At 52.5% G+C, this 13,657-nt stretch overlaps 5 protein-coding genes and 1 non-coding gene across 6 annotated transcripts; 3 read left to right on the top strand and 3 right to left on the bottom strand.

Annotated features, from left to right (window-relative positions):
* Positions 1–2,217: 2,217 nt before the first annotated feature.
* On the bottom strand, positions 2,218–3,217 carry CTHT_0052880 (uncharacterized protein; the record flags this gene model as incomplete). The annotated part of the gene is made up of 2 exons (XM_006695563.1): positions 2,218–3,121; positions 3,183–3,217. 2 exons carry the CDS (start codon positions 3,215–3,217, stop codon positions 2,218–2,220), a joined length of 939 nt encoding a protein of 312 aa, XP_006695626.1.
* Positions 3,218–5,978: 2,761 nt separating this feature from the next.
* CTHT_0052870 (uncharacterized protein) lies at positions 5,979–7,238 on the top strand (the record flags this gene model as incomplete). Its single annotated transcript, XM_006695562.1, has 1 exon — positions 5,979–7,238. The coding sequence occupies one exon, from the start codon at positions 5,979–5,981 to the stop codon at positions 7,236–7,238; it is 1,260 nt and encodes a 419-aa protein (XP_006695625.1).
* A 308-nt stretch (positions 7,239–7,546) lies between these two features.
* On the top strand, positions 7,547–7,672 carry CTHT_0052860. Its single transcript has 2 exons — positions 7,547–7,585; positions 7,635–7,672. It is a non-coding gene; the product is annotated as a tRNA-Phe (tRNA).
* Positions 7,673–8,691: 1,019 nt separating this feature from the next.
* CTHT_0052850 (60S ribosomal protein eL22) lies at positions 8,692–9,262 on the top strand (the record flags this gene model as incomplete). Its single annotated transcript, XM_006695561.1, has 3 exons — positions 8,692–8,706; positions 8,842–9,083; positions 9,136–9,262. 3 exons carry the CDS (start codon positions 8,692–8,694, stop codon positions 9,260–9,262), a joined length of 384 nt encoding a protein of 127 aa, XP_006695624.1.
* Positions 9,263–9,537: 275 nt separating this feature from the next.
* Positions 9,538–12,196, bottom strand: CTHT_0052840 (putative mitochondrial carrier protein; the record flags this gene model as incomplete). Its single annotated transcript, XM_006695560.1, has 4 exons — positions 9,538–10,403; positions 10,464–10,589; positions 11,357–11,645; positions 11,798–12,196. The coding sequence occupies 4 exons, from the start codon at positions 12,194–12,196 to the stop codon at positions 9,538–9,540; spliced, it is 1,680 nt and encodes a 559-aa protein (XP_006695623.1).
* Positions 12,197–12,543: 347 nt separating this feature from the next.
* Positions 12,544–13,375, bottom strand: CTHT_0052830 (putative sequence-specific DNA binding protein; the record flags this gene model as incomplete). The annotated part of the gene is made up of 3 exons (XM_006695559.1): positions 12,544–12,997; positions 13,051–13,147; positions 13,210–13,375. The coding sequence occupies 3 exons, from the start codon at positions 13,373–13,375 to the stop codon at positions 12,544–12,546; spliced, it is 717 nt and encodes a 238-aa protein (XP_006695622.1).
* Positions 13,376–13,657: the final 282 nt, after the last annotated feature.

Raw genomic sequence — 13,657 nt, 5'->3', positions numbered from 1 at the left:
GCTGGTTTGGATTGGGGACATGCCTCGCAGATAATGGAATGAGTGCGTCAGGGATTACCTATTTAAATCGTTGAAGGTGATAAGAAATAGCGATGGGCTTAATGATCATCTCATTTTTTGGCCTACAATTCTTGAACACACAGGTACCAGAGACACGAGAAATTTTGTGACATAAAACATCAAGAAAACTTAACGTTTTTTTTTTTTTTTTGCGCCCCTCAAGTAATCTTCGTCAAACTTGCTAAACAACCCCTCATAGATCCTCCAACCTTATCTCCCCCCCCACCCTCTCTTCCTTTCCCCAAACCCTCAATAGTTTATACCTCTCCAAATGCTGATAGCATAAGCCTAGTGAGGCATGCCTGATTGTCTGTTAGGTTTTTCATTGAAGACAATAGACAAAGCAGAGGGAGATCGGCTAGGAGTTTTTTTTTGGGTGGGGGGGGGGCGCGCGGGTAATCTTGACATCTTCCTGCCCATGAAGGTCAATCGCCCAAGAACCAACGGACTGCGGGTGCGGCCCGCTTGTTCCTTGGAAGCCTGTCGTCATTGTCTTCTTGTTCGCTTGGCCCGGCGCTACAAAAGAGCAGCCGCGCCGCGGGAATGCGACAAGGCCTTACGCCAAGGGCCGGATCAGCTAGGTAAATAAAGTAGGTGGTACCTATCTCTCTGGCTTGGGACTCCGCAGAGGGCAAACTCTCCCGGCAAGAAAGAAGAGGGTTGGCAATGGGGCTGGTTGCTACCGCAGCTGGGTCTGCGCCGGGCCTTGGGCCGTCATGAGCAAATGCGCATCGACTGGAAAGCCTGCCTCGGCTTGGGGAAGAGTCGGAAGGCGGGTTGCTGGTAAAGACGGCCTCCCCGCGGGCTGTGTCCGCCGAGACTCGGTGCTTCCCCTCGTGGATATACCGGTGCCGGCATGGGAGGTTGGCCAGTCTGATCATTGGCGGAGTCAGCGCTGCGTAGTCATGTACCCAGACAGCACGAATTGCCAAAAGGTCGAACTCCTGCCATTAAGGAAATATGTAGAAGTACTCAAATGCTATCATATCATCATCCGATGGCGTGCTCAGTTCTATACTGAAGTGCTGCTGATGATCCTTGTACTTGAGGAGCATGGTTTAGGCGCCCGGGGCGTCTCTCCGGCGGGACTAGTTGGGCATCTTCCATCCTGAGGAGTCGGAACTGACGGGGGAGGGATGGACATGCGGACGAAGCTGGATTGGATTGCGAAGCTCATTGTTGGGGATGATGGGTTCATGACGGATTGTGCTGATTGAGTGGATGACGATTTGGGGATGAAAATCAGTTGTTGGGATGGTTAGCCGTGTTTCAACACAAAGACTGTAAAAGACGAAGACAAACAGATGACATGTGGACTTCCCACGTGCACTAGAGTCTGCGTTAACGTGTCACCATCATGTCCTTATATCACTGGATGGAAGGTACTAGCATAGCGACAAAGGGTGTTTCAGTGCGATGTCACAGCAAGTGTAGGAGGGGGAGAAGAACATAGGCAAGACAAGCTGATAGGCTTGTCAAGGAAGAGGGGAAGGAGAGAAACTGGAAAAGAGCTGGAAGGAAAACAGGTGATAGCCAAGAGAAAAATGATAATGGCCGCAGGATGACCAAAGAATCACTCAGACTCGAAACCAGGGTACGCTCAAGACGGGCCAGCTCAGCAATCTAATCTGATGGAGGCAGAAACTTCAAGGCGGAGTGAAAATCAGGATCGGAGTCTTCTGTCCAGTGAAAGCCTCATAAGCAGTAAGTTGAGACAGCTGGAGGACTTTTGCCCATCTTTCTCAAGTTGGGAAAAGGACCAGTCGGAACAGTGTCTGCTGTGTTGATAGTGGAAGAACGCTCGGTGGAAAGTATAGGATATTGGCTGTTCTCACCTCAGGTCCCCTATTCTTGCACACATTGTTCACTTCAGGACATACAATAGCGGTGGGGTGATGTTTGAATATTGTTAGGACTTTCCACTAGGTCAGACTAAATAATGTTACAGATGGGTATATGCTCTCTATGGTGTTTAACCAACCAAGCCGCTCCATGCTATTAAATCCTCCATTGTGCCACCCGCAGCCAGCCTGCCCTCAAAATCATGAACAATGCAAGTAGTAACATTAATGAGAGTAAGAAACCAAGACGCCTTTCCCTATGCTCATGAACACACGCCAACCCATTACCCCCAACTCCTCAATCCAATGCCGTCATTCATGATGATGATAATGTGGGAAAGAAGATCTCATTGAGGTCCTTCACAGGCGAAAGAATGAGCTCAGGTTCTGGATCTGACTCAACATCGTCTTTCTTTTCCCTCTTGGGCAGCGCACTGAGCGACCAAGGCAATTGTTGAGCCGCCAGCGCATGTGGACAGGTGCCCTCGCCGACAGTGGCACGATGGCTATGGAATGTACACTGCCGAAATCCAAAGAAGCGCTCACCGCTGTGTAACTTGTTGACAGGTAACCGCAGCTGGGGATTCTTGATGCGAACATCCGCCCTGCTCTTGGCCATCTTGTCGAGGTGCATATAATAGTCGGCTTTGAGGGCCGGGTAAGCCGCAAACAGCTTCTCGACCTGGTTGGCCATGGTGACAGCCTTGTCGCCCGCATGCAATGTCCAAGCAAACATGGCCACAGCCCATTTGCGCAGACGCACGGCGTGCTGCGCGTCACACTCGCCATACAGGAAGGCCAGAAAGCGTGGTGACATGTCCCAGTCGAAGCGTAGGTACATGTCCTGGAGCGCATCCATAGCAGCGTCCTGCAGCACAGGAAGATCAATGACAGCAGCAAAGAGGTGCAGGCGCACGAGGTTGGTGCGCACAGCGCGGCACTCGTCTGGCGTCAGGCCGCGCAGCGAGTTATCGAGGAACCAAGCGAAGCGGCGCCGCTGGTAGAGCCAGAGGACAAACAGCTCAAACATGTCGGGCGACTCGTTCGGCAGCCATAGGACCTCCTCATCGTCGTCGGTCTCCGTTGGGCTCGATGGCGATGGGATGCCCTCGACATTTGTGCGGAAGAACTCGCTGGTGTCGCAGAGCAGCTGGCGGTGGAGCACGAACTCTCGCTGCTCCTCGCCCACCAGCACCTTTACGATCTCGCATCCCTCGAAGCTGGGAGGTATGGGTCAGCAATGACTGTTCGCTCTTCAGAGGAGAGTCTGAAGGGACTTACGATCCGACTACCGCCTTGTTGGTGCTCCACCTCATCCTGCCGTTGGGGCGCAGTGTCGAAATGTCGATCTTTGCCGCTCAGCAGCAACCCAGAATTCGACGACAAGACGCTCACCCGGGTAAAATGAGGAGACGAGAACCTGGGCACGGATGGGATATTGCCGCAAGATGTATTTCTCCTGGTGCGGGTACCGGCAAAGCTCTGCTATCTACCCAGACGGGACGCATGCCGCGCAGCGTGACAGAAGGGGACTGTGATGGAAACAGTGCCCAGCAAGTCCAGTGCAACAGGCCGATGACCGGGCGTTCCATCGCTTGCGTGCGCGGGGATGCCCGCAAGGCATCAGAAACAAATGTGAGTGGGAGAAAAAAGAAAGCCAAGCAAAGGTTTGGCCTTTCTGGAAGCGAGGAGTGGTTTCGGGATCGCTCCCCCGTGTTTCGTTTCGGCCGTGCTGGGGCTTTTCACAAGGGGGTTCCCGTTGTTAGGAGCAGGGGCCTCTTGTCCATGTCAGACCTTCAACCCCTCGATCTTGGCACGGGGCACCAACAACGATGGCTCCTCCTTTTTGGTTTCGCGGAGATCTGGGCCAGCCTGATGATTAAGGTTATTTTGTAGCGCCCGAGTCCAGCTCGACAATGACATCGAAATGACCTGATTTCCCATCACTTATTCGCTCACGATCGGTATTTGGCGATCTGTCGATCCCGTCAGCATTTTTGGGCTTCCAAAGTGCCTTTGCAGAGCCAACGATATTACCCTGAGAAGATCGTCGGGACACCTCCCTCGTGGCCAGGGGCGGCATGATGGCGATCACGGAAATCCCCCGCAGCGGGCTCTCGCACTCGAGACAGCTGCGGCGCCCAGCCTCCTCAGCAAGTTGCAACGATTTTGGCCATGGCGTTTTGAAATCTCTGCTGTCGCATTGCCACGGGATACGAGACCAAGTCGAGTGCCAGCGGCATTCCCAGGCCATCCACTAAACGATAAGCTCCGAAAAAAAAAAAAAAATCTCTGGCTCCCACAGATTGATAGGTGCTTAACGTTGACATTGTGCAGAAATGGTTGCACAAGCTTTCAGATTGCTGTGAAGACATGGCCACGTGACAAAGGCATGGTTTAATTGTGATGGAAAGCTGTGGTCACTAGGAATATGTCTTCCCTGCTGTTAAGCAGGGGGCCAGATTGGGTTTTTTTTTTGGTATGAACAGCACTACCAAGGTGACTGCACACAGTAAAGTTGCAGATTGCTGTGATGTGGTCAAATGCAACAGTTAGATCCAATAGCTTCTCAAGGTAGCCAAAGGGCAAGGCCTTATGGTGTGCTGCGAGAATGACTCCTTAGCAGAAGCCATTCTTAATGAGAAAGAGGGATTCAAGCCTGGTGGCTGCTTGACCGAAAGTTAGTTAGTTCCAGAACTTAACCATGGTGAAAGCAACCGCTCTTTGCATGGTTCAACTTTATCATATAACACAAGGATGGTAATTTTTCTGGGACTCTATTGTTTATGTTCCGCCATCTGCTAGGCTGGCTTGCGTATTTTCATGTGGAGTTGGGAATATAATGCTAATTGTCTGTTATTTTCGGGAGGAAATGACCGAGTACCTTAAAGTTTATTTGTTTGGATTCTCAATTTTCCCATTGTCTGTTTTGTACCTTTACGTTAATGAGATTGGTATGCTGTTGGTTCTCTGAGGGAGGTTGATACGACTGAGATTTAATAGTTGTTGATGATCGATTAGGGCCCTTGGGTAAGGAAAACTTCATTTGTTGGCTAGAGCACTTCGCGACAGTTATTCCGGCCCATATCCTTCTTATCAAATTGATCCTAATCAGGACTTTTTCTATATTCCTCCTCGAAACCAACGATATGTGGGATCAAAGCCATTTAATCTCTCAGACAAGGCCAGCTGCCCATGACCTTTGGCGCGGGCTTTAGAACCGTGTGTATCCCCCCCATTGCAGGTTGAAGCTTATGAACCATCTCTCTCCCCGGGGAAACCCCGGGGGCCTGCCCAACGTCAACAACGCGATGCACCCAGGGGAGACCCCCGGGACTCCCCTCAAGACATTAACTTCAATCATAAATGAGGAACAATTTTCATTGTTGGTAGAAAGAGATCCGCGAAAGTCGTTATCCTCTAATGATTGCTGCCGACTCAGTAGCAATTCACCCGGTTGATGCAACATTCCGTTTCAAGTTTAGCACGATCAGGTCAGAGCTCTTCAAGTCCTCTTTCATCACTCCCGTCTATATTAGCTTAGTAATAGAAGTCTTTAGTAATAGAAGTATTTAGGGTTAGGGTTTTCCCTTTATCCCTCCTCTCTGGACAATGCTGTGTTGCAGTCCACGGCATGACACCATCCAAGTCCGGAATTGCTAAGCTCGAAGATGCATCGATAATACGACCTTTTTTTTAATAGAAGAAGCTACGGGAAACGTTAACCCGTTCCTCAGCATGATCTGTTGCCCCACTGTAATTATTAATCCACTGAGACATGTCATCGCAACTCGTCCCCTCTCCAATTCTAACCATCTCGGGCTGTGGATATAAGCCACTGTGACGGCTGGAGGTGCTCTCTAGACAATACTTCCTCGGCATCCAGATTTCAAGATCTTTTATTCCCTTCACCGGAATCATTGTCGACGACGAACACCAAAACACAGCAACTTTACAAACACAACGTATATAAAGACCATCACATCCTCACAACGTCCACTTTCACCACCACAAAGCAATACCCTCTACTCCACAACCGCCTCATCAAACCTGCTTCCCGCCAACCACCAACCCGCCATGTCATTCCCAAAACACACCCTCACCCAAACAGCCCCCGGCACCCCTTTCTTTACGCCAGCCCAACAACCCCCCGCCGGGACCCCCCTTTCCTCGCCCACTTCCTCCACAGCCCCGACTCTCTTCACCCCGCTCACCCTACGCTCTCTCACCCTCCAAAATCGCTTCGCAGTCTCCCCGATGTGCACCTACTCTGCCGACGGCGCGGGCCGCCTAACCCCTTGGCACGTCGTCCATCTCGGTGCCTTCGCCCTGCGCGGCGTGCCGCTGACCATCGTCGAGGCAACCGCCGTCCTGCCCAACGGACGTATCAGCCCTGAGGATAGTGGGCTCTGGGAGGATAGCCAGATTGAGCCTTTGAAGAGGGTGGTCGAGTTTGTGCACAGCCAGGGGCAGAAAGTCGGCGTGCAGTTGGCCCATGCGGGGAGGAAGGGGAGTACGCTTGCGCCGTGGCATGTCCAGGCTGGGAAGGGAGAGGTTGCGGGGAAGGAAGTGGGGGGCTGGCCTGAGGATTTGTGGGCGCCAAGTGCGTTGAAGTGGGATGAAGGCTTTCCGGTGCCGAAGGAGATGGATAAGGAGGAGATTGGGAAGTTGGTGGAGGCTTTCAAGGAAGCTGCGAAGAGGGCGGTTAAGGCAGGGGTTGATGTCATTGAGATACATTCGGCGCATGGATATCTGCTCAGTGAGTTTCTCTCGCCGATTACGAATCAGAGGACGGATGAGTATGGCGGTCCGAAGTTTGAGAATCGGGTGAGGACGTTGTTGGAGGTTGTGAGAGCTGTGAGGGGGGTTATTCCGGAGGGGATGCCGCTTTTTGTGAGGATCAGCGCGACGGAGTGGATGGAGTGGACGGGTCAGCCGTCTTGGGATCTTGAGCAGAGCAAAAAGCTTGCACTGCTGCTTGCTGATGAGGGAGTAGATCTGCTGGATGTCAGCTCTGGCGGGAATAACCCCAAGCAGCAGATCACGTTTCACCCGTACTATCAGGCCGATCTGGCGGCTGCGATCAAGCAGGAGCTGATAAAACATGGGAAGGCGGATAAGATGAAGATTGGTGCTGTTGGAGGAGTGACGACGGCTGAGTTGGCTAAAGAGTTTGTGCAAGAGGGAGGGAGAGTCGGGGCTGATCTGGTGCTGGTGGCCAGACAGTTTCTCAGGGAGCCGGAGTTCGTGCTTAAGACTGCGGCTGATCTGGGTGTAAAGGTTCAGGGACCAATTCAGTACCATCGGGCCCCAATTGTCAAGACGGAGAAGCTTTGAAAGTAGATAGATCTTTAGGGGCCGTTTTCATAGGGGCGTTAGGAGTTCTGAAGGGGCCATAGATAGCGACATATGCTCATGACTGAAGGCAGATCTGCGAGATCTCATTTGTTGCGGGACTTCCTCGAATGTGGATTTACTTAGACTATCTTTATATACCCTGAAAATTGTGGTTGGTTTCTGCAATACACTGTTCTTGTCGCCACCTTTTTTGAGCTTTGGTGTTGTGGTGTTGAGTTCTCTGCTCTTGATAAGGAAAGGTACCTCATAAACCCAAGGTAGGACTTATGTCCTCCATCAACATTCAAGCGGGTTTAGCTCAGTTGGGAGAGCGTCAGACTGAAGAATTGGGTCCTCAAGACCCATAAACTTCGGGAACACAATCCACATTGTGGGATATCTGAAGGTCGTGTGTTCGATCCACACAAACCGCATTGCAGACTATTTTTTAGCATTTTCGGTGACAATCCCACAACCCCCTGAGATGGGTTTGAAGGTAATGGCCAGGTTGAAGAACCTGAGGGATTGGGGTCCTCACACAGCAGAGCATGGAATTTACCGCGATCACCAGTTGTTGGTTGACGACTGTTTCTATTGCCGACTTGAGAGACCTCGTCATGGCTCTGAGGATGGGTAATTCTACATACATATTTATATTTAAAGCCTTCAGTCTGCCTGTCCTTCTGCCATTACCTCTTTTGGTATTGTTGAGGAGTTTCCTGCAGTGTGTCGCAGTGCGAGAACTACGATAAATGCGCTTCTCCATCTGATTGGTCCGCCAGCTTACCCCACTAGAAATCTCCCATTGGTCGCCCTCCTACACCGTCTGTAGGGCAGCCGCCGAGCCCTTCACCAGCCGTAACAATGCTGGCTGTTCAAGAAAAACAAAGCTCATCATGTGTGGTGGTATGTGTGGTGGTGTTCGACCTTCTCTCTTTTGCGTGGCCCAAGACCTTGATCATCCACACCATCCCTTGAGCAGTTTACACGAAGTTAGAGCTTGACATAATGTTAAACAAAACGAAATAGGCTTAATACTCGAAGTAGGCAAGCTTGCGTATAATAACCTCTTACTAAGGAGTTCTGCTTCAAGAGTTGCGATGGTCGACGCCAGTTCGTCGGTTTTGTCCCGTCTCCACAAATTTGAGCTGACCAAATCCACAAGTCTCTGCCTGATCGATGGTCCGTGTTTTGGTCAAGCCAACTAAATCCCTGCTCAGCCCCAGCTGGGGCCGACAACCCAAAGCCCTATTCCAGGGTTAGGGTCCTGCAAATTTGGACCACAATTTTCAATTTCGGGGTTGGAATTTCACCCCGCTGCAAGATTTGTCGGGCCCATTTCTTCCTCTTAAATTTTACCACCACACCTCCCGTCTTAGAGGCGCAGGATACTCACCTCTTTGCGTCCATTCCGAACCAACCGTCGTTTTCTCCCACATCCCCGACAGCAACAATGGCTCCCGTCGCAGTATGTATCCCGACCTGATGGCTTTGCTGTTGGCCCGGTCCCGTAGACGCCGGCAATTATGGGGTTTTCAGGGCCTCACCGGCGTTGTGCGCGGACGATGGCGTGAAGCAGTAGGCTAATGGTCGGACTCAACAGAAGAAGTCTGGCGCCAAGGGCAAGGGCCCTAAGGTGACCAAGAAGTTCATCATCAACGCCAGCCAGCCGGCGAGCGACAAGATTTTCGACGTGTCGGCCTTTGAGAAGTTCCTGAACGAACGCATCAAGGTCGACGGCCGCGTCGGCAACCTGGGCGATGTCATCAAGATTTCCCAGATCGGCGACGGCAAGGTCGAGATCATTGCCCACAATGACCTGTCGGGCCGCTACCTCAAGTACCTGTGCGTTCTTTCTTCTCGTCCTTGGACCTGATAAGAAGCTAACGGCTGGCAGCACCAAGAAGTTCCTCAAGAAGATGCAGCTCCGCGATTGGCTCCGTGTTGTCGCCACCTCTAAGGGCGTCTATGAGCTCAAGTTCTACAACATCGTCAACGACGAGGCTGAAGAGGAGGAGGACTAAGGTAGCGAGGCCATTTTGGTCAGTTACCCTGTGCTCTTGGCTTATGCTGGGGGACCAATAAGGGGATACTGGACGGTTGTGCATAGCGGGATTCGGATCTGAAATAGAGATACCAGCCGCTGTGCGGCCATGGCTATGTGGCTGACTTATTCTAATGTTCCCTCTATTGCGTGTGGAATGTGTGGGTATTATATGGATATTTTGAAGACATCGATGTCGTAGACAACCACTCGGCCTATGTCCTTCCAGTCCTTTTCAACGTCCATCTATTCCAGCTACTCAGGCAACGTCCTCATAACCGCCTCAAACGCCACCAGCGCCATGGCATTCGCCGGGAACGCCCTCAAAAAGCACGGCACAAACCCCCTCCAGTACCCAATGGCGCCGCTCTCCCTGTAAACCGCCCTCGCAGCATCAATCCACCTCGGGAATTTCCTCGCCCCATCATTCAGCCCGCCTCCCAACGGATCGGTCATGATCCTCTGCTTCACCACATCACTGGGATAGCTCATAACCCAAAACACCTGCGCGCTCAGTCCGCCCGCCCAGAAGTTAATCGCCGGCGCGCTTAGGTTCGTATGCTTCCGCATCCACCTTGAAAAAATATCATAGCTCCCCCACCAAAAGAAGAAGAAACTCCGAAACAGCAGCGTCGCCGAAAGTCCCCGGTAAATCCCTCTCACCCCATGATGTTTGTACACCTTTCGTATGCAATCAATCGGCCCGCTGTACAGTCTATCTGCCTTCTTTGCAGCGTATTGCACCTGCAACCTTGCCTTGATATGCTCCACGGGCGCAGCGACGAAACTCACCGTCGCGCCGGCCATGATGCCAGCTATCCCGTGGCCGTACCACGGTAGGGGGACTGACGTGTGCGGGTTGGCTTGTCCCGGCTTGGGAGGGTCCGGGTCGCGGTAGTGGGGGAAGAGGCGTTCGCTGACGATGCGGCGGTACATGGAAAGCGAGCCGAGCATCACGCTGTCCATGAACATCCAGCCGACTAGGGGGGGTGTCGCGCCTTTGTAGAGGCCGGTTATGCCTTCATTGCGGAGGGTGGTTGTTAGACAGTGCAGGGGGCCGCGGAAGCGGGTTGTGTCGGTTGTTTGGAGGCGGACTTTGAGCGTGTCGAAGGGGTGGCCGACTGGGACAGGAAGTTGTTAGTATGTTGGGTTATGGAGGAGAGGGAGAGAGATTCAAGTACCTTGACACTTGGCAATGCCTGAGAACACGCCGGCGACGAAGCCGCGATAATTCTTGTGCTTCTTTTTCTTTTCTTCGGGCTGCGCGACCGCCTGGGGCGGCGCCGGCGCCGGTGCAGCGGCGGGCGCTGTTGCGGTTGCCATTGGGCTTTACTGTAGATTTCCCCTTTCTTTTTTGTCTTTTCAAAGTTTTGATGGCGCCGTCCCGAAGCCGTCGCAGATAAGAGAGAAATACGTAAAGAAAAGAGGGGGAAGAGATGTGTGTGACTGCTCAAGTCATGGCGAGGAAGTTGTCGCAGAAGAGAGTCATTAGTGTGGTCGTCGGAAAGGAATGCCGAGCTGCTGGCGCTCCATTCGCCGCAGCTGGCTGCGGTATCGGAACAGGGGCTCGGCGTGGAGGTGGGGCCGGGCCGGGCGGAACGACCGGGTCAAAGTCTGGTCCCCCGGGCCATTGTTGGACGGGAGACAACAGAACAAAGCGGATGAGGTTGTAGGGAAGTTGTGGAGATGACAGTATCAATTACATAATTACGTCTATCGTGTAACTTTTACATGGTGTAGCTTTCCATCCTCCCAATACAACCTCAAGCAGAGGCAAAATATTTGGTCTTTCTCGCTCAGGGGTATCAAAACCATTCCTCCTCTCGCCCTCCATCCGTGATACGCCCGCCCAACCTGACTATCCGTCCATAATTACCCTCCTCAACGCGTGAACCAACTCTCTTCCCTTAACATCATTCCATTCGCCTTCAAAACCCCGCCCCTCTCATCCGGTACAGCCTTTTCTCTTAGTAAAACCTCTTCCCCCAAGCTACAGTCCCCCCAACAAACCTCCCCAGTACATAACCCCCCCAAACCCCCGTCACCACAGTTACGGGCCACTTCTGCCACTCACGATCCCAATCCAGCGGAATTGGGACCGCACCAAGCCAGCCTCCGACAAGGGTACCAACCAGCCCGCCAAACGTCTCATCCAGGGGCGCCGCAAACGAGGCCAGTGCGCGCCACGAGGGACCATCGACGCCGCGGACGTAGAACAGAGGGAAGAGTGCGAGCACGGCGAGGACAGAGGCGCAGAGAGCAGTGTGCGAGGTGTGCGTGAGGAAAGGCGCGCCGAAGAGGATCAGACTTAGGTGGAGGAGGGGGGTTACTAGAGTTGTGAGGAGTAGAGAAAGCAAAGCAGTCTATACGGGAGATTTGTTAGCATTTACGCGTCAAGATATCGGATAGAGAAGAAGAAAATGAACAAAATGACTTACCAACACCCGTCCCTTCCACTCCCCCCCACTCAGGTCTTTCTTCCCTCCTCTCCTAACAACCAACTTCCCCCCTTAACATTCACCCCCTCCTTCTCCTTCTCCTTCTCCCCTTTCTCCTTCTCCTGTTGTTTCCCCTGCGACCCCGCAACAGGCACCCCGACTACAACCCACGCAGTCTGCAGCACCACTGCGGCAGGCAACAACTCTCCAGCCAACGTCGCGACAGGATCACGCACTAGCGCATGCCATCGCGCTGCGAAGAGTGCTGCGAGTGCTAATGGCTGGACGTGCCGCGCTGCGCGCGCGAGGGGTGTGCTAAGGGGGCTGATAGGGACAAGGGGTTTGGCTTCTTCGAGGGGGGACCAGTCTTGTGTTGATGCGACGGTGCTGGGGTCGACGGGTTGTTGGGAGGGGGGAAGGTTTTTGGTTTTGGTGAGTGTGCCTTTCGAGGCAGGTGTTGAGGATGATGAGGGCATCTTGCGTGATGAGATTGAGAGGTTTTCCTTGAACGCGTTAAAGTCAGTTGTGGCAATGAGATTGAGGTGGTGGTGTGGTTGGTGTTGCAGAAGGATGGAGGGAAGGATTGGAACTGAGCTGGCAATCTTTCGCGGTTCGATCGATGCGCGCGAATTGAAGGCTCGCTCGGTAGGGGCCGGAGATTGGAACCCTAACCCTGAAATTGCGGTTTATTCCCCTTATCATCAAGGCTCACCCCACCTGCCCCCTAAGCATGATCGTGATGAGGATGAGGATGAGAAAGTTAAGAATCACTAAAGATATGGAGCAGAAGAAAATTTTACTTTTACTTCAGACTTCCTGCAGTCTACTGCCCTTCCCCCTGCGGAAGCAAATTCCGCAACGACAAATCATACACCACATCCTCGACCTTCTTCACTGCATACTTGATCGAGTCGACCCTCTTCCTCAGGATATCATTCTTCAGATTCAGCACCTGGAATCCCGCATGCAGGTCCTTGATAAAACTGCTGATTTGCACGGCCAACGCATTGTCCCCCAGTGTGACCGAGTTGACCGCCAGCCGCGCTAGGTCGTCCACCACGGAGATCAGCCCCAGGAGGTACTCCTCGATGGTGATGTGGAAGGCGTCGCGGTCCTTGAGATTAACAGGGACCGAGAAGATAGCGCCGACGTCTTCGAGGGTTAGGAGACGGCCGACGTCGCCGGGTTTGGTAGATTCAGAAAGGCCACCGAGCCAGGCACAAAGGAGAGCAGTTGAGATAGCGTCTTGGAGGGTGCGAGTCCACTTATGGTTGTACCTGTGGGATGTTAGATGATGATCCAAAGGTAAGAAATAGTCAGGTGCGCTCACTTGTAGTAAGGATACTGTGACGCAAAGGACGCCAGCTTGCCGACTGTTTCGACCTCCTTCTTGATGCCGTCCTCAACCTGTGCGAGCCAAGGGGCATCTGTTCCATAATGTCAGCCCAAGTTCTCCTCAGTTGTGTCTAGTGAGATGAAATAAGCCTACACTTCGAGCGTGGCGTAGAGTGCACCCTCGACAAGATGCCCTGGGTAAAAGAGACGTGCTGGTTGAGCTCGTCGATGATCTGGTCCAGCTCCTTGCGTACACTGGCGTCCTCCTCAATCTTAGACTTGAGCTGCTCGAAGAGCGCAGGGTCGATCATGGGCGCCATTATGTTGAATTGAAAAAGCTTGTTGATGAGGGGTGATGATGGTGATGAGCTAGGGTGGAGGTGGAGAGATTTTCAACTCAGATTGAGGCTGGTTGTCCAATTGGTGCCTTTGATACAAATGGCACCGGATTTCAATACATACAAGAATCAATTGTCGAATGGAATGGATGTATATTTTGCTTTCTTGTCAAGGTTCAGCAACGTTGATAGGAAGACGCCTTACCATCAGGCAGCCTAGCAGAAGGGTTTGACAGCAACCCTAAGTAACCCTAACCCTAGCCT

Source organism: Thermochaetoides thermophila, assembly GCF_000221225.1.
Source record: "Thermochaetoides thermophila DSM 1495 unplaced genomic scaffold scf7180000011820, whole genome shotgun sequence".
NCBI lineage: Eukaryota > Fungi > Ascomycota > Sordariomycetes > Sordariales > Chaetomiaceae > Thermochaetoides > Thermochaetoides thermophila.
Note: the sequence above shows the minus strand (reverse complement) of the source record. Positions and strands in the feature narration are given on the sequence as shown.